The sequence below is a fragment of the Acaromyces ingoldii genome, assembly GCF_003144295.1.
Source record: "Acaromyces ingoldii strain MCA 4198 unplaced genomic scaffold FA10scaffold_5, whole genome shotgun sequence".
NCBI classification, from domain to species: Eukaryota; Fungi; Basidiomycota; class Exobasidiomycetes; order Exobasidiales; family Cryptobasidiaceae; genus Acaromyces; species Acaromyces ingoldii.
This window is the reverse complement of record NW_020290251.1, coordinates 1,778,220-1,805,116: the sequence shown is the minus strand read 5'-3', so window position 1 is coordinate 1,805,116 and position 26,897 is coordinate 1,778,220. Positions and strand designations below refer to the sequence as shown.

Genomic DNA, 26,897 nt, shown 5'->3' with positions numbered 1-26,897 from the left:
AATTACCTCACAATACTGCAAAACTTGCACAATGACCAACTTTCTCCAGTGCGCCAATGGCTCGACGCCCGCCTACCAGGGCTCCAATCACGCTGGCGACCGCAGCGCCTGCATCAGCGATGTTTCCCGCGGTGCACTTGGCGGTGGATTGCGGGGCGCCGTGCTTGGCCACTCGCTGTGCAGCGCAACGCTCAAAAGCCCTGCGGTGTGTGGGACCTACGGCCTCGGCGTTGGTACTGGCCTCGGTGCTGTCAACGGTGCACGCGTGAGCACACACAGAAGACTGTCTGGCTAGCTGGAAAAGGGCTGATCATCGTTTCTAGGACACTTTTCTGACCTCGAACAACTGCCAGCGGGCCTACTGCCCACCCAATGCATCCTTTGCACCGGGCCATGCGCACAATCGTTGAAGAGGGCTGCATGACCTTTGCAAGCGTAGTCAGCTTCAGCCCCTGACTCCAAGTGTGTACCTCAAGTAAATACGCCATGTAGCTGCGTCACACAACCTGGCAAGATGCTCAGAGTAATTATCATCTTTGCGGCACTGCTGTTGCATCTATTTCCGTCTTGTGATCTTGGTAGTTTTTGACAACAGTGAGAAAAGAGTGAGCGCGCCACCGTCTGAAGCTTCTCATGCTTCTGTTCAAGCAACAGCATTACACTGTCGCCGGTCTTGCGCTTCAGCCCTATGGAAGCTCGAGATATGTGACAAGGACGGGGAGTTTGATTCCAGCACCGAAATCGAGAGTGTTGTCAAAACCAAAAGTGAGCGACGCAGGCTGCCGCGCTAAAGAGGAAATGCGACGAAGCGCGGCCAGCATAATTTTCCCCACTTTCGGTGTGCATCTCACTTTTGTGTGAGCTTCCACTACAATCCACCAAGTCGACACTCAAGACGCAGCACGAGGCGCATGACGTAGCAAAAATGTCGGGTTTCGCCCGCGAGCTCACTTCCTGCCGGGGTCACGTTGTTGCCAGCGACCTCTTTGTTGGATAGTAGAGCTGGAGGATAGAGCTCTCACTTTCGGCGCGACAGTGCCTGACGGCACGGAACCTGCACGAAATGAGCTCTAATCACAGAGACAAAGCTTATTGTTAAGCTCCTGATCCAAGTGTAGTACAGTACTTCACTTCCCGTGTCCTTTTTGCCCTCTTCTTGCCCCACCGTCACACCCTCGCCCAATGCGCTCCTCTGGCATGTGCGCCTTCCGCCTCGTCCGACTGGAAGACATGAGGGACGCTCGCTTCGACACACGGCTGCACATTGATGCCATCCGGTCAGGCATCGCAAAGGTTGCGTCACAGAACGAGATGGGCCGCGATGCAGCCTGGAGCTGTGGTCCCAACAGCGTGTGCCGCGCCATGGCTATGTTGGGTCTGGCAATGGACCGCGACCTTGCACGCAACTTCATGCTGCATTCGCCGCGCGCCTGGGCCCACCTCCCCATTGGCCCGCGACCCAAGCACCTGGCCGCGCACACTGAACACTGGTTCCCCGAGGCACACCCTCGCGCTGAGGACAACAACCACACGCGCGACGCTCCCAATTGGGTCGCATTTGTCGCCAAGGCGCGCGGTGAGCTGCAGTGCCAGCGTCCAGTGACGCTCCTTTGGGCCGTCAACAACACTCAGATGCACTGGGTCAACATCGTCGCTAGTCAGGGCACTGATCGCGTCGTTTTTCTCGATACCAACGGCTGCCTGTATGAGGTGGCATGGGAGGAGCTGCATCACCTGGCGGACAAGAAGGGGACCCATCTGAGCAACCTGGGTATCTTGTCGACTTACAACTGGCTGGCGTATGCGACGACGACGACGCGCATGGATCGACTGCTGGGTGGCGTCAATGCGGCATGTTGCCCCGACTTTTACCACACCGTCTACAAGCTCGACGGCGGCCATTTTTACCGACATGGCCAGGCTGAGGGGCGAGTAGGTGCTGCATGGTGCCACCCCGGATGGTACCGTGAGCAGTACCCTGACGGCACCTCGCTCGGCTTGCAAAACACCGTCGAGCACATGCTCACCATTGGACTCGCCGAAGGGCGGCGGTTGTCTCCTCACTTCGATCCGCTCGCCTACCTCGCCTTTCACGCCGACCTCGAGAGAGTCTTCTTCCGAGAGCGAGGCTTGCGTGGGTGGGAGCTGCACGCCGCCCTGCTCGAGCATTACATTCGCCATGGTCTGGACGAGGGACGCACCGCAGACCACTCGCTGTGCTTTGCAGCCTATTTGTGTCGTTACCCGGACCTGCAGGCGGCCTTCGGACCCAGAGCGTATAAGCGCGCAGCCATGCACTGGTACGAATATGGCATTGCGGAGCGACGCTCGAGCGCTGGCTGAGGAGCCGCGATCCCACTCCTTGTGCTACCTTTCTTGTTTGAATAATGCGTCACATGTCCATCGCAACGATGATAGTATTGAGGGTCTGCAACGAGGGTATGCACTCTGAATCAAACGGTATTCGAAGAGTGTGAATATTTGTTCGAGCTTCAAACGCCATCTAGACTTCGTTTTAGTTTAGTCGCCAATTGGCTGTCAAGACCTGTCTTGACGAAGTGACCGGGCTTCGGGCACGGACGAAGATGCCAATCAGCACTAGCAACGTGCTCGAGCAGTCAATACGGCGAGATCCCGCGAGCCCATACCTCGAGGACACCCCCGTCACACTCGAGTCTGGGGTCTGGCATGGCAGGGCAGCGGGCGGCCGACCTGCACTGTTTCTATAGCATATCTGTTCAAGTGTGGGCCACGTGTCTTGACTAGTGGCTTGCTCCCTTTCGGTTGCTCACTTTTGGTTGCTCTCTTTCGGGTAATTCAATAAAGGTCAATGTCACAGACTGCCTCGTTGCTGCTTCGCTCAAGATGATCCATGATGCTATTGTGCGGCCAGGAAGATGCTGTACAGACAGCGGACAGACGGGCCAGGCCATGGCTTATAAAATCGCCCATCTGCCGTTGTCGAACGGCCCCAACACAAGCCGTGTCTCCCACCAATGTCCCACCAAAGCGATCTTGCACCAAATTACCTCGACCTGACCGACTTCCATGGCAGTCAAGATGCCCAGGAGAGAGAGGCCATGTCCCTCACGATTCTGGCCGCCGCCACCGTGAGCGACCTCGCTTACTGCGATAGCGCCGAGGCTCTTCAGGCAGCCTTTGAGGACACTCGTCACCGGCGCGCGCGCGAGCTCGATGCCGTAACGGCCGTCTGGATGCTGCCCAGCATCCGCATCAGCCAGGGCACAGACAAGCCTGCCATCGAGCTGCCAGCCCTCATTTTCGCCTGGTCCGATCGCCTCAGAATCCGCCTCGTCGGCTTTTGTGGCACGCGCGATCGCGACGATGCCTGGGCCGACGTCAGCGCCACGCAGACGGTCGACCCGGATCTGGCGTCGCGCTTTCACACTGGCTTCTACGCACGAGCGTTGCACTACAAGGCGCCCATCGACGCTCTGGCCTGGGAGCACGACGTGGTCCTCTGTGGACACAGCCTTGGGTGAGTGCGTCTGTGCGCCACCTCATGGACCCCTCAGGATGCAATTTGCTGACAAGACTGCCGTCGTCCGCTTTCTGTCTCGTCCCGTTGCTGCAGTGGTGCCCTTGCCACCATTGTTGCCTACACACTACTGGCCCAAGGCGATCGCGATGGCACCGTGCGCAACACCTGGTCGCGCCCGTCGCTTTCCAGGGCGGTCTCGTCGCACGCGCTGTCGGTCATCACCTTTGGCGCACCAGCAATGATGGTCGTCGAGAATGCCCGCACCACGGCTGGTGTCCAGCTTGCTCTGCGCAAAAACATCCATCACATCATCAACACAAACGACATGGTCCCCTTTGTCGTCAACTATGCCATGCGCAACGCCGGCTGGCTCTTTTCCAGTGGCCAAACGGTGCTCCGGACCATGTGGCCAGCCCTGGGGCCCTGGTTTGCCGCCACGAGCCGCGTGCTCCAGGCCTGGGCTGGCAGCCATAGCACCTTTGCCCACTTTGGCTGCCTCTACCTGCTGGCGCCCCGTGCTCACGCGTACCAGACCACCATGGTCTGTCAGCAGGTCACGAGCCTCGACGGCTTGCCAGCCACACCCATCGATGCACCTGTGCAAACGTATCATCCGATGCGCCACTATCTCCACTGCGTTCGCCAGACCATCGATGTCGTCCAGGAGCCCGCTGCTCATGAGCACAACATGGATGGGGCACTGGCCACGCTGCGACTGCCGGACCAGCCGCAGTCATCGAGGGTCAAAGTGTACGACGACCGCATCGTGCTTTCGCTTGTGATGGATGCGCCTCTGGCCGCCTACATCGTCACACGCGTCTCCTATCGCCTCAACAATGCCAATGCCATTCCGAGCAGCCACAGCTATGAGCGGGCTCTGGTCCATGGCCCTGTGGGTGCACACTGCATGATGGGTAGTGCTAGTCTTTGATGTGATCAGCTGACTGGACCCTTTCTGCCGGCAACCAGGTCACCATGACGATTGTGCAGGAGCTTCGCGGGGACGGGACCCAGACGGTGCCTCAGATTCTCGAGACACTCCATGCCATGCGCACCAGCCTCGCCATCCGCGACTGCTTTGGTCACACCATGGCCGTCCGTGTCGCCGACGGTGATGTGGAGCTGGCCGAGCTGCGCGACCTGGGCATGTCATCGACATTTGCCTCGCTGCGCCGCGCCATGATTGTCGCCTTTGCCGATCAGATGGCCCACGTGCAGCGCATCAAGCTTGCCGAGACCGACGCCATCTCCCAGGATGATCGCCGGGCTAATCGCCAAGCTGCAGGTAGGCTGTCGGGCCGCGCGCGCTGCTTGTCATCAACGCTGGATGCCCTGGTGGCCAATGCCGTGCCCAGGCTCGTTGTCGCACGCTTGCCACGAGCCCTCTGGCTGGTCAAGAAGCTTTGGGACGGCGACGACGACAGCCAAGCACCCGGTCCTCAGGTCGATGCCACCAGATTCGACGAGACGGACATCAGTGTCCGCGCAGGCCAGATTGCCTCGCTGATCCCCGTGGACGCGGGCTGCTCGACGGGCGTACGCGCAAAGCTGCTGGCCATGCTGCACGACTTTGACAACGCGAACCGCACGCACCTTCAGCCTCGCCAGCTGAAGCAGGAAGTGCCGCTGCAGACACGGCTCAGCGACGTCGATCGCACGCTGGGCCGCCGACCGTTTGCTCGCACTCTCGAGACGTATGGCGACCGGCTCTACAGCCGCAGCTCAAATACAGCGACGGCCATCGATGAGGCGCGCACGCAGTCGCAAGAAGTCATGGATGTGATGCGCGTCTGCCACGCCATCATCCTCACCCAGCTCGATGCGCCCTTTGATTGTTTTGTGCGACAGACTGATTTCTTTCCCGCTGGACCATTCGCTGCCGGAGTGGCACCCACCTACTATGCGGGACTCTGGAGCTGGACTCGGCTTGCTTCCTTTGCGGGGTCTAGCACCTTCTACTCGGCTCTGGCCGGCATTGGCGGCTTCTACATCGGCATGGTCGTCCTGGTGGTGACGGCGATGGTGGTCGAACATGCCATCGATTCCATCCACAGCATGCGGGCCAGGCGCAAGCGCATCGAGGTCGATTACGACAAGGCCCTCACCTGTACACGTCAAGCCTTTCACCTCACCTCGCAGCCCTTTGACTCGATTCGCGAGACGGCCATTGCCGAGCGCCTGCAGGCGGACCTGAGTATCGCCAACGAGGGATACACGATCCTCAAGTGGAAGAATGCCATCACTGCTGGCTTTGCAGGCCTGGGCGATAAGAGCCCCATTTCGCTGTACTTTTACACGATTGGCGACTTCTGGGTAAAGTGGCTCTTTGATGTCGCGCGCGTCAGTCAGCTGCGCACTGCGCTTGCCAGCCACGTTTACATTGGCGTCGAAGGCCCCACCGAGGCAGGCAAGAGCGAGCTGCTGACGATGCTCACCGGCGCACCGCCCGGCGTCTTTGCCTCGGGCAGCGACGAGGAGCACCGCACGACGGAGATCCAGAGCTGGATCTCGCCCAACCGGCGCGCCATTTTTTGTGACTTTCCCGGCTCCGACGACCGCGACGGGGAGCTGCGCGATGTTGCGCGCCTCTGTCGAGAGATGCTCGACATTGTCATCTTCGTGGTGCCGTGCGCCGGTTCGCGCGCCGCAGGCCGCGTCCCGGTCCTGGACGAGATCACCGCCTTCATCCGCGCGCGCACGCTGGACCTGCGCCCCTTTGTCATTCTCGTCAACAAGGTCGATGCACTCGACTACCACCGCAGCAACCCCCAACGCTTCACCCGCAGCGTTGCAGAACGACGCGCTGACGTTGTGACGCAGCTGCAGGACAGGCTTGGTGTCGATGTGGTCATCCACAGCCACCGCGCGTCGACGGTCAACGTCGGCCCGCATCCCACGCTGATCCACATTGGCCGTTCCTCGCTCGACGACGTCGTTCTCGCCTACTCGAGCCACGCACAGCGGTCGTACGACGAGCCCCGCGCCCTGTCCGACTGTCCGCCAGAGACAGACTTCCGGATCCAGGAGGCCGCCAAGCAGCACCATCTGTACACGCTGGCGCAAGCAGGCGCGGTGGCAGACGTCGAGTCGATCCGCCAATGGCTCCGGGCCCTCTCGCCTGGCTGCGTGCCCGAAGTGGGCCGCGGCCGTCAATCCAAGGTGCTCCACGGGCCTTGATCACACCCATACCCTTATCGGTCTTGTTTTGCTTCTGATTCGTTGATGAAATGCTGTACAGTACAGCACAATACAATACAATATGCTTGAATTGGTGACGATTGGCAGCGGCAGTGAATAGCGTAGCCTAGCCAGCCATCTCTTCGAGCGATGTCAGGCTTGTCATGAAAAGCTTGCCCAACTGTCGCGAGCTGCGGCGCGCAAACACCTTGCGAGCCCACACCAATGCTTTGCCGACATCGCCATCGTCCACGCCAACGGCCTGCATGGCCCCAGACGAGTTTGCGCGAACGAGCTGCCAGACAATGAGAAAGGCCTTGAAGGCGTACACGGACACCCACGGTGGCTCGCAATCTGGCGTGATGGAGCGCTCGAGATAGAGGAGGAACCAATCGAGGTGGGGACCCATGGCTTTGGCAGACGCGGGATCGAAAAGAGAGCCGCACGACATGCTCAAGTAGGTTCTGGAACAGCAAATTGTCGAACAAAGGTCAGCGAGAGAGTGTGTAGGCTTTGCATAAAGACTCACGCAGTGGCTAGGGCTGCATCCAAGCTCGTCTCGACGATGCCCCCGGTATGCGATGGTGACCACGACTGAAGCTCGATCATGGCCATCTCCCACGTCGCTTCAACGGACACGGCATGCGTGCCCACGTCCTCATTTGGTCGCGGACGGACGTACGGCTCCAGTGCGTCAAGTGACGACTTGAGCGGCTGGATGAGGGTTCACGGAGACGATGAGTCTGGACGCAAGCTGCCGTCTGATGGGCAACACGTACTCACCTCGAATCTCTCCAAGCTGAGCCGACCCGTCATGGTGGACCAGCCCGAAACCTCTCGAACGCTCGAGAGGAGAAAGGGGGTGATGTTGATGGCACCGTAGGGGTCAAATTGCGGGAGTGACTCAGCGTCGGGATTGGGCGAGAGAAAGTGGCGAACGGCCTCCGAGTACCGAATCGTGGGCACAGACTGGTTGGTGACCAGTTGACGATGGGCCCATTCAGCGGCAGACGACGACGTCCAGCACGCCTCCGGGCAGGGCAGGTCGTGCTTGATCTCGAGGTGGGAGAGCAGGCGGGGCATCGATAGAATCTGATACCAGAGCGCGTCAAGTTGATGGACTGCCAACAACGTCCTGCACCATCGGGGATCAGTCTCGGCAAGGATCTTGGACTAGACGATTGTATCTCACCGCTTGTGCGATTCGGCCTTGATGAATTCTCGCCAGAGCGAGTCCAAGTCTTTCGTTGCAGTGGGTTTCGTCTGCATTGGCTGCATGAGTCCCCCTGATCGTGCAAGCTATTGGAGTGAAAGCAATGCAGGTGAATTCGCGAATGAAGAGGGAGTCACACTGATCTACTCACTCCAACCATCTTTGGATGGATTTTGAGACCATACGACGAATCCTGACCGCAAAGATACAGCATTGCATGCACTTCCAGCAGCAAATAAGCCTGCACCATGACCAGCTTCTGCTTTGCATCCTCTGCCCCTTCCTCGTTCGACGCGACGAGGATGCGAGCTCGGTGGAAGCAGTGCAGAGACAGAGCTGCTCCTGAACCTTCTCGATCATCGCAATCCGGATCCTCCCCGTATTGATAGGCGATGCAGAGCATGCTGAGTATCAGGTGGGAGGCAGCTTGGGAGGCGTCAAAGGTCGGACGGTGTATGAACGGGAAGAAGTGGGAGACGTAAGCAAAGTAGAGTGCGATGCCTCGCGCAACTTGTGTAGCCGAAGGAAGCCAGTCCTCCTGGAGGTAGGGCAAGTCTTTTGGCGAGAGGCCGGAGGGGATGGAGCTGAGGAAGTCTTCGGGAGGGTAGTCGCAGGGTGATGATGTCAGATCATGTCTCAAGGAGATGAGCTCTCACAGCCATCTATCGCACCTCTTCCAGCTCTAGAACTGAGCGTTGCTGTGACCTGCCCGCCAAGGACCGAAGACTCGGAAAGGAGGCTCTGTGCGAATCCCACAGCATCATCGACAGGGTGCTCAGTATACGAAGATCGCTCGTTGGATGCCCCTTGCCCTGCGAGCGGATGTTGCTCGATGTCGGTGTCCTTTTCGGCGCAAGATGTTGATCAGTGCCACGGCACAGAACTCTGGGTCACGCCCACCGGCGAACTCACATTGGGCATACTGCTTGACAGATGCGCTGCATCAGGCAGGGCCATCTCCCAGTCCCCGATATCCACGTCGAAGTCTGCAGTGCCTGTGGACGATTGCAAGCGCCTCTCCTGGCCAATCAGAGAAGTTGTAGGCGACCGTACCTCCTCGTCAGACCTCGGCCTCCCTCCTCGGGGCCTCGTTCTTGCAACCGACGAGCGCGGTTCTTCCTCTCCCGGGTGCTTCTTCTTCATATGGCGGCGGAGCAGATCACGGCGGGAGAACGTAGTGGGGCACGAATCGCATGTGAAGCAAGCGCTGTCCTCTGATCGAGTGTGAAGCGCGGCATGCCGCTTGAGATTTTCCTGTTTCACCAGCAGACAGAGCATGAGCCGCAGAGCGTGAGCGCTCCTTCTACCTCTTTCGGATGAGTGGCCAATACTCACATGCCGGGTAAACCTTCTCTCACAGACTGTGCACTGGAAAGGCTGATAGGAAGGGCCTGCGTTGCTCGAGACGGCAGCAGACATCGTTGCAGCTGCAGAGGTGGACATGGGGGAGAGAGGAAAGAAGCCTCGGGCCGCACTGCAGTGAGCTTGGCAGGCCTGCGCTAGGCACGGGGGAATTTTGCTCAAGCTTTATCTCGGTGCTCTATGATAAGCGAGTCTAGAATGGATAATGCCGCGCGGGCAAAGCTACGCGCGCATTGGACTACACACATCGTGTGGGCACCCCCCCATTTCAAAGCAGCGTTTTTAGGACCAGCAGCAGCAGGGTGGTCATGGAAAAATAAAATGAAGATTGAGAAACGTATTATGGAAAGAAGACAAGGAAGGCATCACACAGGGAGCAGGACCTTGACGCCCATGTATTCGCGGTGCTGCATGACCTTGCCATTGATGAGGACCTGGTCTGCTCCGATTCGGTTGCGCACGGTGTCGGTCGGGTCCGTGGCTTGGGCAATGTGGATTTCACGCCACTGCCGATTGGTAGGAACGGGCATGCCCTTGACCATTCGGCTCTTGAACTCCTTGTAAACACCTTGCTCTTCGATGCAGCCTTCGCGCTGGATGAGGGGCGAAGCTGGGGGGTGTCAGAGCATCAGCGGCAGTCCTTTGTCCGGTTTTTCACCTCAACCGGACTTCGTCAGTGTACTCACAAGCAGCAGGAGTCATACGCAGTTCACCAACTGAGCTGTTGAAAAGAACGAGGGAGAGACGCTCCTCATGAAGCTGGTCCGCGGGAGGTTTGTAGACGCGATGGCGAGTTGCCTTGAAGTGACCGCCCGACACAATCTCCAGCGTTTCTCCGATGTTGATCACCAGTGCGCCAGGCTTGTAAGGGACGTAATGCCACTCCTCGTCTCGTCCCCAGATCTGCAGACAAGAAATTGGAACGGAGAACAGCAGCGTTGTCAAACCAAAGTCGGTGTGGCCGTGCATGCGGAGGCCCTTGGATGCCTCCTCGGTCTTCTTTTCTACCGGTCGAAAGAGGGCATGTCGGAAGTACCCCTCGCCAGTGGGACCACCGTGAGACTGGACATTGTCCCACAGGTAATCGTCCGGAAGCTCCAGGACACGGGAAAAGAGGGCGAGCAATCGGCGATTGACGGACTGGGTGAGGTAGTTGCAGAAGGCCTCGATCTCGTCCATGAAGGGATGAAGACACTTTGGCGTACGGTTGATATCCTCCCAGTCATCCCGGTACCAGTTGAATTGTTCAATGCCGTCTGGGAAGCCGAGATGGCGCTATAAGTCATCGAAAGAGAGCATTAGCAGCAGGCTTGCAGAAGATCATGCCGACGTGTTCAGCGCACCTTGAAGCCGTATGGGTGCTTATAGCCCGACCACCGGCCTGTGTCAGGATCAAAGAGCAGGCGGCTCTTGTCTTCCTCGCTGATGTTATTGTACAAGTACTGCGCGATCGAAAATTGGCGATGCAGCTGGCAAAGTGAGGCACTATCAGCTCCGTTTGTCGTCTAATACTTCACCCGCAACAATATGCTCACCTGTTCGAGGGAAACGCCGTAATTCTCCAGAAAGAGAAAGCCGTCGTCGCGAATGGCAATCTTGACCTTGTTGATGAGTTCGTCGACTACTGCTGGATCATCTGAGTCCATGAGGGACAGATCGATGGATTTGAGCTTAGCGAAGTTGTGCGTCTCCCTGGTGGGGCGAGGCGGAATCCATGGAGCCACGGGGGGCTTGCCTGGCAAGTCGGCAGCCGGAGGGGCGAAATCAGGAGTGCGAACCATGGTAATGAAGGGTTGGGTGCAGAGTGGGGTGGTGAGGAGGGCGGCTGGGGAGGAGGCCGCCAAGTCTCCACCTTTAAATGTGGCCTTTTGTCACCCCAATGGTCGTGCGTATTGGGCGTTGGCTCGAACAGATGGTATGCAATCGACGTAATACGTGCTGTTTAGAGCCGGAATGGACAAGTGAGCTCCCGATCAGTGAAAGATAGTGATGCCTTCTTTTTTCCATCTCCCCTCCCCCGCTCCTGTCACGCAGCCGTGGGTCTGACAGTGCCTCTGCACCGTAAGGCTTTGCCTCATTTGCTACTCAAATCGGAGGAGTAGCCGCGTCTGAATACCGCGCTACCGCTTTAGGTTCCTGCTTGAGCCCCAACGCGAGCCAATTTGGACCCTAATCTACGCCTCGGAATTTTATTAGCACGCGGGAGGAGCTCCTCCCACACAGATGCCGATGTCAATCTACTTTCCTCCGCCGAGCTCTTTCCTGGGCCTCCGCTCGATGTCACGGCGGAGCAGTCATGCACTGCATATCTCAGCTTTGTCCTTAGAGGAGCTCAATACTAGCTCCACCACCTGCCTACAGAGCGCGCCTCATATATCCGGCCCTTCTCCCGCGTGATATGCTAGAAGTGCTAAAGGCGGACAGCAACACCCTTCATCTGTCTTCCTTTGGATCACTTACAACCGCCCTTTCCCAAGCAAAGACGTCTGTGTCAACGATGTCCCGTCAACTCATCTCCAGTGAGAAGTTCCCCACGAAGCCGCACAACTGTGAGTATCTGAGAGACCGTCAAGGGACGCGCCAGCTCAACGACATGCTTCTTCTTGTCCTTAGGCCCCGCTGTCAAGGTTCCTGGCCTTGTCTTCTGCGCGGGACAAACCGCCACGGGGGAAATCAAACAGGCAACAGTGAGTCAAGAGGGGGTCTGGGATTAGGTCAGTGCTAATAGCGTCTGCCATTAGAGAACCGTTCTTCAGAATCTTAAAGAAGTCCTTGAATTGTCTGGGTCATCACTCGACAAAGTAGTCAAGTACAATGGTGAGAGTTCAGATGTATGCTGAGCGTAGGCGGACATGTGCTGACCGAGAGAGTTACAGTTTATCTCGCCGACATGAAGGATTTTGCTGCCATGAATGAAGTCTACATTGACGTGAGTCTGCTTTGCGCGTGCATAGTGCTCCCGATCTAATTAGTCCGTCACTCTTTTGCAGTTCCTTCCTCAGCCTATGCCTTCGCGATCGTGCTTGCAAGCCGTACCTCCAGGCAACGGCACCGTCATTGAAATTGAGTGCATCGCGCAAGCGTGAAGAAGGACGTGGTAGATAGTATCCTGTGCACGTCATCGATCAATGTCTAAATGACCAGTGACCAATCAATCACATTATGTCCTCGTTCCCACTCATCTGTCTGTGTCTAAAACAGCCTGCGACGAGATTCGACTTAACAGTCAGGTCCCTCATCGTGGCTCGTGGATCGTAGGAACACCAGACTTCCTGCATCGCATAACTTTTAGTTAAGATGCCACACACGTCAGAGCTGAGATCAACAGCGACATTCAAAAAGAGACACGTTTCGGATGAGGGAGGAACATGGCCCAGAAAGGTAGCAAGTTGATGCATTGAGGACATCTACACAGATGTGTCGAGAACATAGCTCATGATCGAGCTACTCCGATCTCGCCAATGTACCAGTTCTGGATCGCCTTGGTGTCACCTGTGATGGCAACAGTGTCGAAGCTCTTCTGGGCCCCCTTTGCCAAGGTCCCATTGTTGACAAGGCGACCGACCCACTTGCCGTGCTTCTTTGCCGCCGTTACAATCTTGTCGATGGCTGCCACGAATTCGGGCTCATCGCCGCGAGCTGGGACATATCCGAGCAACGACTGTGCCAGGTCATTGGGACCAATGAAGACAAGATCTGAGGTCGGGCGTTGGTCAGCACCGTTGTGGTCTGCACAGCACGCGCCTTTTGCACCACTCACCGACGCCTGGCACGGCACAGATGGCCTCGACATCGTCAACACCAGCGCGCGTCTCGATTTGGATCATAGTCAAGATCGTCTGGTTGGCAGAGAGCATGTACTCGGGCGTGGTGAGGCCATGACCGATGGCTGGGAACGCGGATCCTTGGCCGCGAAGACCCTGAGGGGGAAATTTCGAGTACTGCACAATCTGCTGGGCCTCCTCAGCGGTGTTGATCTGCGGAACCATGATGCCACTATTTTGAAATCCTCACGTAAGTGCTTCCGCTTCTTTTGTTACGAGAGAATCTGTTCCCACTCACTGTGCACCCGTGTCGAGAGCGCGCTTGATAATGTCGGGAGCCGGGCCTCGGATGCGGATAATCGGCGACACGCCAAGGGCAGCGATGGCGGCAACCGAGTTGTGCATCGAGTCGTCTCCGATGTGACCATGTTCACAGTCAATGATGACTCCATCCAAGCCCGTCAGAGCGACGATCTGGGCCATGCGTACAGAGGGAATGGCCATGAATGTCATCAGAGGGTACTGGCCTTTTCGAAGTTTGTTGAGAACCTTCAAGCGGGGGTTGTCCACCTGCGTCGTGTGCGCAGTAGGGTAGACGGTCTTTGTGGCCGGCATCGTGTCTACGTGCTTGCGTGTTGGTATGTGGATGTAATTGGGGGAGAAGGTTCAGAATGAGGTCTCAGTCGGTGTTTTTAGTGGGTCCAAAGCAAAGCTCTCCCCGCTATCTTTGATCAGTCTCCTGGCTTGGAGCAGCACAGACGAAGCAATACCGCTTCTGACAAAAAATGCTAGATTCTCCCCTATACGAACTTCCTTGGAGAAAGCTCCTCCCAAAGAGGAGCCTCCGCACTCTGCCGGCTCTGAAGAAGTTGAGTCGAAGGAAGGGTGAATCGGGAGGAGCTCCACCAAGTGGTGGAGAAGCTTAATTGCTTAGCGCGAAAACCAATCCAGGGCAGGCCTGCTAGTGCTTGTCTAATCTCTGCGCATCTGCCCGCCAGGTTTGCGACCCGGTGCCGATCGGACGCGACACTCGGCGGCTCCTCCCTCACGTCCAATGCATGTAAGCCTTATCTGCAACTCGAACCCCGCCTACTCTGTCGATAGCCAGCCACCACAGTCTTCATGGAGTCAGGCAATCTGGTGTGGACATTGTATAGCAGCTAGAAGGGTCAGATATGGTCCAATCTCTCTGCTCGTCTCGGCGCTGCTGTACCTCGCATCGTCAACGATTGGATTAAAAGGGGGAGGAGTGAGCTGTACCGTCTCGGTCCCTGCAGCGAGGTGGCAGACAAGACGCCCTTCCTACCCCACTCCTCTCTTGTCCTAAGTGCGCTGCTAGATATAATCGTGTCTGAAGTTGTCAACATCATCGCCACCATGTCCTCCCGGAATCCTTCTGCCACTGGTGGCCCCGAGGACAAAGACGTCTCCGAAAAGGCGCAGGTCGACTGCGTCAGTATGGCTGGAGGAAGAGAGCCAGAATCTCTACGCAACCTCAGCGAGGACGAGATCAAGCTCATGAACGGGAAGCTAGTCCGCAAGATCGATCTAGTCATCCTGTAAGTTTCCTGCGTCAGCTGCCCTCTACGTTGCCTCACGTCTTCTGACCGCTATCCTCATTGAGCCAGGCCCACAATTGCTATTCTCTACATCCTCAACTATGTCGACCGCCAGAACTTGTCTGCAGCAAAGCTGCAAGGGATCATGGAAGATCTTCACATGTCGACACAGCAGTTCGCCACAGCCATCTCCATCCTCTTCGTCGGCTACCTGCCCTTCCAGATTCCCAGCAACCTGATCATCACCAGGATCCCACGGCCGGGCATGTACATCTGCCTCGCTGTCGTCATCTGGGGCGCCATTTCTGCCGCCACAGCAGCTGTCAAGACGTATGGGCAACTGCTTGCTGTCCGTGCCATCCTCGGAATGGTCGAGGCCGTCTGTGAGTGACGGAGCCAAAGGCTCGATTCCAATGTGACTTACACCCTCGCGACCTCTCAGTCTTTCCAGGTGCGATCTACTACCTCTCGGCCTGGTACACAAAGCAAGAGCTCGGAAAGCGTTTGGCAGGCCTGTACATTGCCCAGCAAGTGGGGAATGCTTTCGGAGGCTTGCTGGCCGCCGCCATTCTTCAGCTCGATGGCGCTCACGGCATTCGAGGCTGGGAATGGCTCTTCATCATTGAGGGATCTGCCACCGTTGGAATCGGTGCCATCTGCGCTTGTCTCATGCCCGAATTTCCACACAACAGCCGAATGCTCTCTCCAGTCGAGCGAGACCTCGCCGTCTGGCGCATCGAGTCGGAGTCGGGAGCAGCCGAGGGCACTGAGAAGGAAAGCACGTTCAAGGGCTTCTTTGCCGCCCTGTCGGATCCCAAGCTCCTTCTCCTCATCTTCTGCAATATGCTCTCCCAGGGACAAGGGTCTATCGCCAACTTCTTCCCATCTCTTGTCGCCTCGCTAGGTTACAATCACACGCTCAGCTTGCTCCTCACCGCGCCTCCCTACATCCTCGCTGGCTTCGTCTACTACGGCATCTCGTTCTACTCGGATCGCAAGAACACGGTATACCCAATCATTTTGGTCTGCATCTCCATCGCTTCCGCCATGTACATCATCCCCATGTCGACCACCAGCATTGGCGCTCGCTACTTTGCCATGATGGTGCTACCCTTCTCGTCCGGTGGGTCAAGCCGTTCGAAAGCGATATAATAAGATCGAACCGCTAACAAGATCTTATCTCTTCGCAGTCGGTCCTCAGATTCTCCTTTTCAAGACGATCAATCTGCACCTCGCGCGGCCAGTGTCGAAACGAGCAGCTGCCTCGGCTCTAGTGAATGCCATCGGAGGTACCTCCAACATCTGGGCTTCGTACCTGTACTACGCCCCTCCCCACTATTACGCCGCTTTTGGGACGCGTAAGTGTAGCTCCCCTCCCTTCACGATCACACTCAGGCAGGCGGACTGACATCAGAATCGCCTCTCTTGCAGTCCTTGCTTGCGCCTTTCTCTTTGCAGCCACGATCAGTGTCTACCGCTGGCTGGTGTTGCGCGAGAACAAGCGTCTGGACTCGGGCGACCCAGACCAGATCACGAAGGTGGTCAAAGGTGGTGTTACTGCAGAGATGGTGGAGCTGAATTGGCGCTACGAAATGTACTAGAACAGCTCTTACGATGTACCCACTGCTTTCTTCCCGAATGACGAGCCACAATAACGAATTGTATGCCCGAGTATCTTTTCCCTTGAGAGACTCCCCTACCTCGCCCTCCTCCCCCGCCTCCGCCCAAAGGGTCAGCATGTGGGAGGAGCAGGGGCGTGAAAACCACACGAAGAACAACACTTGAGATACAGGCACACGCAGACAGGGAGGTGCTCCTCATCTCACATCTCCGAATTTCCCATTTGCAAGGCTGCTTAAAGAGAGTAGCGATGTGGCCTCGTCTCTTTCCCCCAGACTCACGACCGACATCATGACAGTAGGACGTGCACCTCGGCAATACCCTCCAGCAGATGGCGTGAAAACAGCCATTGTCACCGGAGGGTCAAGTGGAATAGGACGTGCGACCGCGATAGCGCTCGCGCAGACGGGATGGAACGTGGCCATTTCGGGACGCAGAAGCGACCAGCTTGAACAGTCTCGCAGGGCTATGGTGGAGGCAGCAGCCCATCACTCCAAGCCTGCACGGTTTCTTATATATACTGGAAACATGACAAGAGAGGAGGATGTCAAGGAATTGTTTCGAAGGACGAAGGAGCAGTTTGGTCAAGTTGATCTTGTGTTCATCAACGCAGGCAGGAGTGCCACTGCAGCACCGATCCAACAGGCGCTGCTCCAAGAGTGGCAGGACGTTGTCGATATCAATCTCACAGGCGCATGGCTCTGTGCCAGAGAGGCTTTCCGATACTTGGACGGCTCCCAAGGAGTGACAGGTGGAAGGATCATCATGAACGGAAGCATCAGCGCACATGTGCCTCGACCTATGTCAGCTGCTTGTAAGTGCGAAGTCTCGATCCAGAAGAAACCCCGCTGACTCGAATGATGAACGATAAGACACTGCCACAAAGCATGGGATCAGCGGACTTAGCAAGAGTCTGTCGCTGGATGGACGAAAGCATGGTGAATTCAGCGATGCGCCTTGTGCCCTTTCTTCCTCGCTGATTTGCTTTCACCTTGCGAAGACATCGCTGTGTCTCAGATTGACATTGGAAACGCTGCCTCTGACATGACGCAGCACATGGACGAGGGAGCGGGTGTGGTGCAGGCTGATGGACATCTGCGATGCGAGCCGGTCTTTGACGTCACTCACGCCGCTCGAGAAGTTGTGCACATTGCATCTCTTCCCCTCACAGTCAACGTGCAAGATGTAGTCATCGTGGCGACAAACATGCCCAGCTACATCGGAAGAGGCTGATGTAGTGATACCGGGGCGCTCAGGCAGACAAATTCAACAGTACAATGTTGACAGTTCAAGATTGAAATGGTACCACTCGGAATTTATTGTGTCTGCTCCCTATTCAAGTCTATAATCTATAGCAGGACCAGCCTGTCCGGACCAGCCTGTCCCAAGTCAAGCGTTGTCAGCCATACCTTCCCTGTTTGACCTGTCTTTGTCCAGTTTTCCTTTACAGAGACGCCACAAGTAGACGGGGTTGGTGCTCGAATGCAGACGCTTCTGTGGCTCGCCATCGTGCGCTCGGTCCAAGCTGTACTCGGGCAGAACAATGACGACAACGAATGCCAGCGCCGAGAGGGGGACGAAGACGAGAAAAATGATGCGGAATACGTCGGCGTATACGTCGACGATGGCCGGGACGAACCTGGTGAGCTCGTCGGGCAGCGTATAGATGGCAAGGGGGTCGTTTTGGATGTGGTCCAGCACGTCGTCGCTGATGCTGGAGCCGACGGCTTTATCGAGACGCCGGGGCAACGACCCGTGGAGGATGGCACCCGAAATGGAAAGGCTGACGACGCCACCGATGTTGCGCTGGTGAGGTAGCAGGCCGAGAGTGAGCTCTGTCCTCTGATGACTAAAGATGTAGACAACCCTGGATGCACTCACGAAGAAGTTGCGCACGCCTGTAGCCATGGCCACCTCTTTCTGCCGCGTCGCCGACTGGCACGCGACGAGCGTATTCTGCATCTGACAGCCGAAACCGATGCCCAGCACGACTAAGACGCCAATCGAGGTTGCCTGAGCAACTGTCGGGGTGAAGAAGACCACCAGCAGGGCCGAGCCCATGAGCTGCAGCGTAAAGGCGATTGTCAAGCTCCACTTGTAGGCGCCAAGGATGCTCGTGGCCAGGCCCGAGGCCCAGCTGAACAGAATCGACATGACGACCATTGGCATCAAGCTTAGCGACGACTTGAATGCGCTTTCGTTTGCGACCGCCTGGAAGAACTGGGGCACGTAGTACAACGACCCATAGCTGTTGGAAGAGGCGGAAGAGGTGGTAAATGAGAAAGAGAAGAGACTTAACGTCGCAAGGCGACAGTCAGACTCACAACACATAGCCAAAGGAGAAGTTGAGCACAAAGACGAGATCGACCGACATGTTACGGAAGATCTTCATTGGAACAATCGGCTCCTTTGCGATCTTGGACTCGTAGAAGCCAAAGGCCGTCAGCAGCGCAATTGAGAGGAGAAAAGGTGCGAGAACCTTGGCCGAGGTGAATGGTACCGAGGGCGGCACGAAGAAGTTCAAGGACAGACAGAAGCAGATGGACCCAGCCCTGTAGCGATGGCCAGGATGAGTTTTGCATCAGAAGCAGGCTGAGCGGAGAGGAGCGAAGACTCACAGAAACAAGAACATGCCTCCGTAGTCTAGGGCCTTGAGCTTGTTGGGAAGTTTGCGGATGTCTGCGTTGCCGATCTGGGGCAAGAAGATGGCCGTACAGATGCCGGCAATGCCGACAATGGGAAGCTGAAAGTAAAACGCCAGTCGCCATCCACTCTTTCCTGTCGAGGCAAAGGTGCTGCCCACAAGCGGCCCAATGGCAGAGCCTGCGCCGTTGATGGCAGAGAGAATGCCGCTGTGGACCAAATCATCAGTACAATTAAACAAAAAGACGAAACGAAACTCTGCTCCTCACTGATAGGTGCCTCGCTTGCGAAGTGTGACAACGTCTGAGATGCAGATGTGGACCTGTGGAGAACTAGCAATGAGCGAGGCTTGCAAAAGGGGGTGTGAACAATCCCTCACCATGCTGAAGAGACCTGCGCCACCGATGCCCGCAATTGCACGTCCCAGAATGAGCACGATCGAGGTAGGAGCAAGCGCGCAGAGCAAGGTTCCGACGAGGAAGATGGCTTGTGCTGCGAGAAAAAGAATCTGTGCATGTTTCTCCGCGTCAGTGATCATTTGCACTAAACACAGTCACAATTCACTCACCTTGCGGCCAAAGACATCGCTAAGACGCCCGTACAGCGGCGAAAAGGTCGTTTGGGTCAACAGGTAGGCCGTGCCGATCCAGGGCGCATCGCGCGCGCCAAACTCGGCAGAAATGTTGGGCAGGATACAAGCTACCACCGTTTGGTCCAGGGCAGTGAGGAGCACGGCGAGCGAGAGGCATGCATAGACGAGGAGGAAGCGTCCGAGCGGGAGCAGGCGCCCATGGCTTGGCTCATTGTTTGAATCCGAATTTATGACGCCGACTGGAGTGGACTGCTTAGCATTTGCGCCCTCGGACCTCGTGCCTCCGGTAAGCAAGATCGTCGATGAGTTGTTCGAAGATGGAAGCTCTACAGGACGGCGTCCTCTCTGGCTCCTGAAAGAGGCCAGCGCGATCAGATTGCTCCGAGCCATAGCAGGGGCTGGTCCGAAGATGTATCTACAGAAAGAATTTGGCCAGCAGCCGGCTATTTAAGGAGGAGAAGGTTGCAATCTCACTGATTGCAAGGTCCCCAAATATCCAGAGTAAAAGCTTGAGACACACCGGTGTCAATCTCGTTTCGGTGCTGGGTAGCTAGGCAACGATAGTGCGCTAGTAGAGTGACATTTTGACCCGCCTCATACGGTACCAACAAAAAATGATAAGCGTTCAACGCACTGTTTCGGTCCGGATACCTTGCATATCCGCCTGAATGGCACGTTCACAATCACACACCCGTGAGCTGCCCGTCGTGCCCGCCCAAACCGTCGGAATCGAAGAACTCCCGGAGACAACAAACCTGTCCCGCGTGAGGCGCTGAGCTGGTCTAAAATTAGCAGGAAGCCTGTCTAAAATTAGCTCTCGGACGTGTCAGATCCTTTTCCATTAGACTAATGAAGAAGGGAGGTTTTCAGCACTTCTGCTACTACACTAGTGCAAGCTAGCTTGGCCTGCGACTGTCGAACGCGCAAGCCACAAAACAGCGAGATGCATCTCAGCAGCGTCGTTTTGCTGCACGCTGTGTCAGTGTCGAATCGACCTGTAGAACGGGGTAAGTTAGTGTACTGTGGTGCTTGTATAAGAATTTCCACACAAATGAAACTTTGAGCAGAGCGAATCGCTTCGACCAGCAAGCGCACGCTTAAGAGGCATCACTTTCACATTCCCCAGCTAATACTAAAACAGGCATCGTTTCATTGATCAATTGCAGCGCATGTGGCGCGCACGCTCTCTGATGCGAGTGACTGGACAACGAGCCCAAGACGAGGTCTGAAGAGTTAAGAGACGTATGGAGAGGGATTGTTCTTTGGCAAGGGAGTAGTAGGCTGCACCATTCAGAGGTCGTTGGCCTGCAAGAAGGCAAGCATCTCGCGATAGATTCCCTTTGCCGTCTGGTGGAAGTTGATGCCGTGGCCGGTGTTGGCGGGCACGTAGCCGGTGGCATTCTTGGAGGCAGGGTAGAGCATCTTGGCCGCCTCGACGGCCAGGTTCTTGCCGTTCTGGATGCCGGATGAGAGAGCAAAGATGAAGTCCTTGTCAGGAGTGACGACCTGGACGGGGCCAGTGAAGCTCTTTGCTGGTCCTGCAAGAGCACCAATGGTAAATAGACTGCCCTGGGTCACGGGCTGTTCGGTCTGGCGCTGCAGCTTGTTGGCCCCGTCGCTGACATAGTAGGGGTACGCAAAGTTCTGCTGGCCCGAATACTGGGTGCCCGTGACGAGCCAGGAGTCGGGCGCGTTGCCGAGACGGCTGGGGAACACAGTCTTGGCCTGGGTGTAGACGGTCGAGACGAGGTAGAATGGCAGGCCCATTGTGTAGGCAGAGAAGCCCGTGAGCACGAGACCGTCGATGAGGTCGGGACGGGACTGCGACAGGGCATTGCTCTGCACCGATCCGTACGAATGTCCGACCAGCACCGTCTTGGCCCACTTCTTGCCGCCGATCTTGTTGGTGTTCTTGACCATGTCAGCCACCGAGGTGAGGACGCCGACCTCGGTAGGGCCCTGAACCACATTGTAGCCGTCCTTGGGCCGCTCGGAGCTGCCGGTGCCCAGGCGGTCGTAGCGGAAGGTGGCATAGCCCTTGGCCGCAGCGGCATAGGCGTAGGAGTAGTCGGCCTCCTTGACGCCAAGCTCGCTGCTCTGAAAGTTCCAATAGTTGCCGTCAAAGCCGATGCCGTGGACGAGGACCTGGAGCGTGTCGGACGTCTTGCCCTGCTTTGGCTTGCAGTAGACTCCCGAGATCTTGAATGACTGGGTCACCTGCTTGGTTCCCTTTGTGTAGGTGTCCATGAAGGGCGCTGTGTCGTTGCGCACCAGGCCCGTCGTGTAATTGACAAACAGCTCAGTGATTTGCGACTGGTTCAAGCCGCTGTTGTAGCCGATCTTGTCCAAGTCAAAGACGGTTCGATTGGCCTTGGACTCGATAGTGTACGTCTGGCGCTGGCAGTTGGCGTTGCTGACCTCGTCAGTCTCGTGAGGCGGCGTCCCATCGGCACGCGAGACGACCGAAGAGGCGCCGACCAAGCCGACGGCGACGGCCAAGATTGCAAAGAGAGCATTTGTAAGGCGCATGTTGATGTTCACGACGGCTGTGGACGAAGGTGGACAGAGGAGATTGTGAGATGAAGGCCAAATACTTCTCGGAGAAAGCTGCCTAAATAGCTCCCTGAGTTAGACCCCTTGCGAAGCAAAAGCCGGTGGGTGCTGCTTACCCTTGCCGTCACAGAACACATCTCCACCGATCGTGCTGTCTGTCCTTCATGCCGCTCAAATCGTCGGATCCGTCCATCAGGGTTCTCTATTTTTCTTTTCTTTTTTTCTGCCGTCTTCTTCGCCGTCATACATGGGCGCACTTCCGGGGAAATTGGATTGCTTTTTGATCACAGCACCTGCAGCGGGGCCTGCTTGCGGAGATCTCAGGAGCAATGGGAGCAGACGTGCAATTGTACACCCGTAATGTGCAAAGGTCACAGCGGCATTTGGTCGGATTGACATCTGCTGGTCACATTGGACCCGAGCAATTTACCTCCCCCTCCACTTGCATCTACCCCGCACTTTCGTTGCATCTGGATGTTCTTCCTCTGATTCTTCCGGCCTCCACACTTTGCTTTGCACTCGATTACGATCACTATGCCCTGGCTCGCTGTGCAGATGCCCGGATCTTTCCCAATCGGAGTCCGTAGGGTCCGAGAGCAATGCCGAGTGGAGTGCCATTGTCATACAGGACGAGACTGGAAGAAACATGCCCGAGCCACGTCAGCATCAAATGACACCATTTCCGATGAGACAAAGACTGAGTCAACGATGCAGTGACGCAACGACCGCTGCAGGGTAACCGATATTTAGACACTAGCCCCTCTCCAGCCTCTTGTGCATCGTATCCTTACGTTGGAAACAGCTTTTTGACCGAGTAGTCAACAGCTTTTTGACCGAATAGTCTGTGGAGAAGTCTTGACGCAAGAGCTGGCACAGGGCAGTACAGTATCGAAGGATGCATTCATCACCTGGAAAGCGTTTGCCAAGGCTTGACAATAGCTTGGAGGGAGAAGGCGGCAAGCATGGGATTTGGCTGGAACATCGAACGCGTGCATGCCCAGTCCATCCTCGACCAGTGAAGAAGATAGCGTTTCATGCGAATGGAACATTTCCCGTCACTTATTGACTCATGAAGGCGATTTGTGTGATTTTGTCGTAGGTCTGCTACGTCGACGCTGATCTTGGGCATCGTCTGAACATTTCAGCGACATGATGACAGAGAGAAAAGACCTCCAATGCCCTCCCCTCCATTGGAGCTTGGACTGTCCCGTCTTACACAGTTGAATTGCTTAACAAGTGACAAAGATGAAAACCTCAACCAGACCGTAGACATTTCAGGTCGTCGCTCCATCGCTCGCTCCCGACTCCTCGATAGACGATGAGCTGGTCAAGCGGGTCAACAGCTCTTTTGAGGTGCGAGAGACGCTCCCAGTGGCTGCCAAAGAACGAGCGTGGCCAGTAATCATCGTCGTATGGGGCCTCGTTTAGATAGCAGGCAACATCTTTGGCCGCTCGGTCCTTTCCGTAGACGATATTAGTGACCTTGTCCAGAGTCTTCTTAGCCTCCTTTGATGTGACGGGTTCGTTCGCGAGCGAAAGAACGTGCACGACGTTCTTGCGCCACCCTGGATGAGCGGCAGCTGAATCGGCGCCGTGTTGGGAAACAGCTCCACCCAGAACGTTGTGGGTAAGGATATTGGTGCCCTCGGCGGCGTCCAGGTACTCATTCACAGCCGAAGAGTTCTCAAAGAATGTCCGAGGAAGTAGACGGCTAGTTTCAAACGTGCGTGGCGCCGACTTGCCGTTATCGCTCCGCTTGTGAACGTCATCACGCCTTTGCACCGAGGGGCCCGAACCAGAGACACCACCATTGAAGATTGCAAGAAGCGCTTGGAAGTTGGGCAGCCTCGTTACTGTTCCAATGGGCTGTGGCGAGGCCGCGATGCGCTGCAGGCGGTCTAGAAGGCCGGTCATGGTCCTGTTGAGCGTCCGTTCTTCGTCAGAGTCAGGTAGCACGTCGGTTCTATAGAGATAGAAGCTGATCGCATTGACTGTAGGCAGAGGCGTGATGAAGCCATAGCCGCCCCACTTGTCGTCAACGAACGTCGTCCCAATGGTCTGCAAGAATGCGTGAGTCAATCGTTTGAAGACGGCCGCATCGGTTGTGTTGACGCTCCCAAACGCCGAGAGTCCAGGCCGGTCCTCGTGGGTGCGGTATACAACTTCTGTGACAACCCCAAAGGTACCTCCGCCGCCGCCACGAAGAGCCCAAAAAAGATCGGGATGCGAGCAAGAAGAGGCGGTGACGATGCGGCGATTGGCATACGCTCGATTGCCTGCTGGAGGCAGAACGACGCGGAATTGAAGCACGTTGTCTACACCAAGGCCGTGCGCCGGGCTGAGGATCGAATGACCCGCTCCGGCAAGCCAGCCACCAGCGGAACCGACGGTGCCGTTGCCGCTGATGCCACCCACGACGGTCCGGTTGACTGCGGCGACAGTATTGTAGGCGTCGTTCCATTGCACACCGGCGCCGAGACGGAGCGCGTGTGGCTCCTTTTTCGTGCAGCCTGCGGGCACAAAATCGGTCTCCACCGTTGCATTCTTCAGGCGGTGGGTCCAGACAAGAAAGCCATCGGACCCTGCAGAACGTCCCATAAAGTCGTGTCTGCGACCACAGTCAGCGTCAATTGGCAGTCTTGCAACGAGTGCTGCGCTCACCCTGTGTTCTTGATGACGGGTCGGATGTTGTGACGGTGGGCAAAGTCCAGTGCTTTGACTACATCGCTGTCCTCATGAGCTTCCACGCCAAAGGTGGGGACCTCGCCCTGCCCGCATGGCTGCTCCTTTGGAGTAGCAATATCGCACACAAGGGTGTCGTTGTTTGCATAGGGACCCACAGCCTCGTAGAGGTGCTCCTGCATAGCACCTGGCTGCTCGGACAGCCAGAACGGGTTGGCCCAAGAAGCGTTTGCAGCGGTGCAACTGGTTTCGTCGTATTCGCTACCGTGGCACACGCTGGCAGGGGGCCGTATATTTGCTAAGAGGGCTTCCGGACGGGAGAGTGTCTTGCCAAAAGCCTCGATATCGCTGCTGGTAGGCCAGCAATCCTGGCCTTGCTGACAGCGGCACTTTGCTGCGGGTGCCGCGCCAGCGCTGGTGGCTGCGATGATAGCGAAGAGAAGGAATCGTTTCATCGTGAAGCTGTGGTGGCCGCCACTCGAAGCAGACCAACCTCACAACCCGTCTTATTTACCCTTTTTCAGAGACATCGCCGCCTGGAGTCTATAGCATGTCGTCGCGTCGTCCTTCATTCCGACAGGCTATTTCATCGGAAACGCGGACTTTTCGCCGGTGCGCCCATTCCGACACTATTTCGATTCCCCACAATATCTGCTCTTTGGGCTGAGGCTTGCTGTGTGCGCTCATGATGTCAGTCTGGAAAGGCCTAGCGTCGGTGCGATGAAAGGATGTTTCTCCGGTGCATGACAGAGATGGAAAGCTAGCTGCCAATGGCTACACTGCCACCTCTCTATCAAGTACACTGGCTTGCGAGGGCCTTGACAGGCCCACCGCTCGTCTCGCAAAAGCGACTGCGTACTGCAAAGCCGTTTGAATGACGCAAAGAAAGTCTCTCTTGTCCATCTACCGTGTACAGGCACTTGTGTCTCTCAAGAACAATCTGGATTCAGATCACCGATGACTCAAGAATACTTATGGCGGTGCTGAGCAGACTTGCCGTCAAAGAGAGAATTGACTGGTGTATCGGGGTGCCAAGCAGTCTGAAGAATACGTCAAACGGTTTAGCGATTTCTTTAGTCTCAAAAGAAGTTCCAAGTGTCAAATTCCGACGGAACTACACAGCATGCTAGCTTCGGAATAGCATTTGAGATTTTATTTCAGACGGCTCCGAGGAACCCACACCCGACATTGCTACCGAGCTCAATCGTATCAGACAATGTGTCCTCCACTCGTAGCTGCATCAGGCTGACGAGGAGCGCAGCAAGACCGAGGTCCACACCGCGCGCAATGAGGATGCCGGTGTTGCGCTTGTCTATGTGGTAAAGATCGTCGTCAGCGCCGAGGCGAAATCAGCGTCGCATGCAGCTTACAATTGATCTCCTTTCCATCGGGCCCCGTGAATTTCGTTGAGCAGATGGCGATGGTCTTTTCATCGATGCTGAACACTGTCCAGTTCTCGGGCTTCTGCTCGACAACTTGGACGGTAATGCTCCGTCCATCGGGCCTGTGTAGGACAAACTCCCAGCGAGGCGTGAGAAAGTGGCACCACGGGTAGTTGACTTTCATGTCGACGATAAGTTTGCCTGATGCAGGATCAAAGACCTTGGTGTTGTACAGCTTTTTCTGTGTGCATGTCAGCCACCTTTCTAGTCTGTTTGACCAGGCCGGATCCAGACTCTCACGAAATTCATGATCAATTGACCACTGGCATTGGTGACGGTGCCTTTACCATGTTTCTTCTTTACCGAATAGAGCACTGTAGTCTTGTCAAAGCCGTCGAGCACTGTGACTGTCTTTCCTTTAACCTTTGTGCGTAGGAGAGCCGTGGAGGAGGCCAGCCCGCCAGGAAGATCCACTGTGCCAGTGTCAACGAGGACGGGAGAGTCGCTCAGTGCGTCCCAAGGACAAGGCTTTGAGGAGAGGCCACCCATCTCAGTTCAGCCGGCGGACAGACAAGGAGGTCGATGGAGGTGGGTGACAAGGTCGACACCGGACAGTGGCTTTGGGCTTTAGTGCAGACATACGCCTCGTTCAGCGATCGGCAAATTCGGAGAATCTAGTTGAGGGATCTAGCCCGGGTGTGCACACCACCCAATGGCTCCCGGCAGTCGAATTCTTTAGTGTGCACCATAGCACAGCCTGCTGCTGTCACCTTGCGAGTCATCTGCTACTCTTCACGTGTTACAAATAGAAAATTACTGCTCCACGACATGGGAAGACACGCTACTAC

The 26,897-nt window shown here is 56.4% G+C and overlaps 12 protein-coding genes across 12 annotated transcripts; 5 read left to right on the top strand and 7 right to left on the bottom strand.

Moving 5' to 3' along the window:
- Positions 1-862: 862 nt before the first annotated feature.
- Positions 863-2,432, top strand: FA10DRAFT_268913 (hypothetical protein). The gene has a single exon (XM_025522526.1). It carries the CDS (start codon positions 1,183-1,185, stop codon positions 2,341-2,343), a length of 1,161 nt encoding a protein of 386 aa, XP_025375967.1. The 5' UTR covers positions 863-1,182; the 3' UTR covers positions 2,344-2,432.
- Positions 2,433-4,031: 1,599 nt separating this feature from the next.
- FA10DRAFT_268911 (hypothetical protein) lies at positions 4,032-6,763 on the top strand. Its single transcript, XM_025522525.1, has 2 exons — positions 4,032-4,394; positions 4,472-6,763. Exons 1-2 carry the CDS (start codon positions 4,041-4,043, stop codon positions 6,677-6,679), a joined length of 2,562 nt encoding a protein of 853 aa, XP_025375966.1. The 5' UTR covers positions 4,032-4,040; the 3' UTR covers positions 6,680-6,763.
- Positions 6,764-6,806: 43 nt separating this feature from the next.
- FA10DRAFT_262066 (hypothetical protein) lies at positions 6,807-9,311 on the bottom strand (the record flags this gene model as incomplete). The annotated part of the gene is made up of 8 exons (XM_025520096.1): positions 6,807-7,143; positions 7,209-7,393; positions 7,463-7,814; positions 7,872-7,978; positions 8,044-8,486; positions 8,564-8,735; positions 8,805-9,146; positions 9,228-9,311. 8 exons carry the CDS (start codon positions 9,309-9,311, stop codon positions 6,807-6,809), a joined length of 2,022 nt encoding a protein of 673 aa, XP_025375965.1.
- A 270-nt stretch (positions 9,312-9,581) lies between these two features.
- On the bottom strand, positions 9,582-11,035 carry FA10DRAFT_296250 (putative gibberellin 3-beta hydroxylase; the record flags this gene model as incomplete). The annotated part of the gene is made up of 4 exons (XM_025524490.1): positions 9,582-9,864; positions 9,941-10,529; positions 10,598-10,723; positions 10,790-11,035. The coding sequence occupies 4 exons, from the start codon at positions 11,033-11,035 to the stop codon at positions 9,620-9,622; spliced, it is 1,206 nt and encodes a 401-aa protein (XP_025375964.1). The 3' UTR covers positions 9,582-9,619.
- A 716-nt stretch (positions 11,036-11,751) lies between these two features.
- FA10DRAFT_303693 (YjgF-like protein) lies at positions 11,752-12,358 on the top strand (the record flags this gene model as incomplete). The annotated part of the gene is made up of 5 exons (XM_025525272.1): positions 11,752-11,803; positions 11,868-11,941; positions 11,996-12,071; positions 12,131-12,183; positions 12,245-12,358. The coding sequence occupies 5 exons, from the start codon at positions 11,752-11,754 to the stop codon at positions 12,338-12,340; spliced, it is 351 nt and encodes a 116-aa protein (XP_025375963.1). The 3' UTR covers positions 12,341-12,358.
- A 329-nt stretch (positions 12,359-12,687) lies between these two features.
- FA10DRAFT_276135 (2,4-dihydroxyhept-2-ene-1,7-dioic acid aldolase) lies at positions 12,688-13,738 on the bottom strand (the record flags this gene model as incomplete). The annotated part of the gene is made up of 3 exons (XM_025523304.1): positions 13,317-13,738; positions 13,015-13,250; positions 12,688-12,950 (listed from the first exon to the last, which is right to left on the bottom strand). Exons 1-3 carry the CDS (start codon positions 13,631-13,633, stop codon positions 12,688-12,690), a joined length of 816 nt encoding a protein of 271 aa, XP_025375962.1. The 5' UTR covers positions 13,634-13,738.
- Positions 13,739-14,078: 340 nt separating this feature from the next.
- FA10DRAFT_281187 (putative pantothenate transporter) lies at positions 14,079-16,222 on the top strand. Its single transcript, XM_025523669.1, has 5 exons — positions 14,079-14,577; positions 14,647-14,960; positions 15,020-15,700; positions 15,768-15,935; positions 16,009-16,222. The coding sequence occupies exons 1-5, from the start codon at positions 14,396-14,398 to the stop codon at positions 16,176-16,178; spliced, it is 1,515 nt and encodes a 504-aa protein (XP_025375961.1). The 5' UTR covers positions 14,079-14,395; the 3' UTR covers positions 16,179-16,222.
- Positions 16,223-16,488: 266 nt separating this feature from the next.
- On the top strand, positions 16,489-17,430 carry FA10DRAFT_233262 (NAD(P)-binding protein; the record flags this gene model as incomplete). The annotated part of the gene is made up of 3 exons (XM_025518941.1): positions 16,489-17,011; positions 17,070-17,135; positions 17,198-17,430. The coding sequence occupies 3 exons, from the start codon at positions 16,489-16,491 to the stop codon at positions 17,428-17,430; spliced, it is 822 nt and encodes a 273-aa protein (XP_025375960.1).
- Positions 17,431-17,529: 99 nt separating this feature from the next.
- On the bottom strand, positions 17,530-19,834 carry FA10DRAFT_303690 (MFS general substrate transporter; the record flags this gene model as incomplete). The annotated part of the gene is made up of 8 exons (XM_025525271.1): positions 19,409-19,834; positions 19,220-19,348; positions 19,110-19,162; positions 18,816-19,049; positions 18,522-18,749; positions 18,079-18,445; positions 17,646-18,003; positions 17,530-17,576 (listed from the first exon to the last, which is right to left on the bottom strand). The coding sequence occupies exons 1-8, from the start codon at positions 19,820-19,822 to the stop codon at positions 17,530-17,532; spliced, it is 1,830 nt and encodes a 609-aa protein (XP_025375959.1). The 5' UTR covers positions 19,823-19,834.
- Positions 19,835-20,734: 900 nt separating this feature from the next.
- FA10DRAFT_216686 (alpha/beta-hydrolase) lies at positions 20,735-21,673 on the bottom strand (the record flags this gene model as incomplete). Its single annotated transcript, XM_025518505.1, has 1 exon — positions 20,735-21,673. A coding segment is annotated over one exon (939 nt), but the record flags the coding sequence as incomplete, so codon positions are not given.
- A 1,480-nt stretch (positions 21,674-23,153) lies between these two features.
- FA10DRAFT_303688 (FAD-binding domain-containing protein) lies at positions 23,154-25,204 on the bottom strand. Its single transcript, XM_025525270.1, has 2 exons — positions 24,647-25,204; positions 23,154-24,593 (listed from the first exon to the last, which is right to left on the bottom strand). The coding sequence occupies exons 1-2, from the start codon at positions 25,120-25,122 to the stop codon at positions 23,240-23,242; spliced, it is 1,830 nt and encodes a 609-aa protein (XP_025375957.1). The 5' UTR covers positions 25,123-25,204; the 3' UTR covers positions 23,154-23,239.
- Positions 25,205-25,804: 600 nt separating this feature from the next.
- On the bottom strand, positions 25,805-26,788 carry FA10DRAFT_268906 (hypothetical protein). Its single transcript, XM_025522524.1, has 3 exons — positions 26,350-26,788; positions 26,038-26,290; positions 25,805-25,979 (listed from the first exon to the last, which is right to left on the bottom strand). Exons 1-3 carry the CDS (start codon positions 26,596-26,598, stop codon positions 25,825-25,827), a joined length of 657 nt encoding a protein of 218 aa, XP_025375956.1. The 5' UTR covers positions 26,599-26,788; the 3' UTR covers positions 25,805-25,824.
- Between the last annotated feature and the right edge of the window lie 109 nt (positions 26,789-26,897).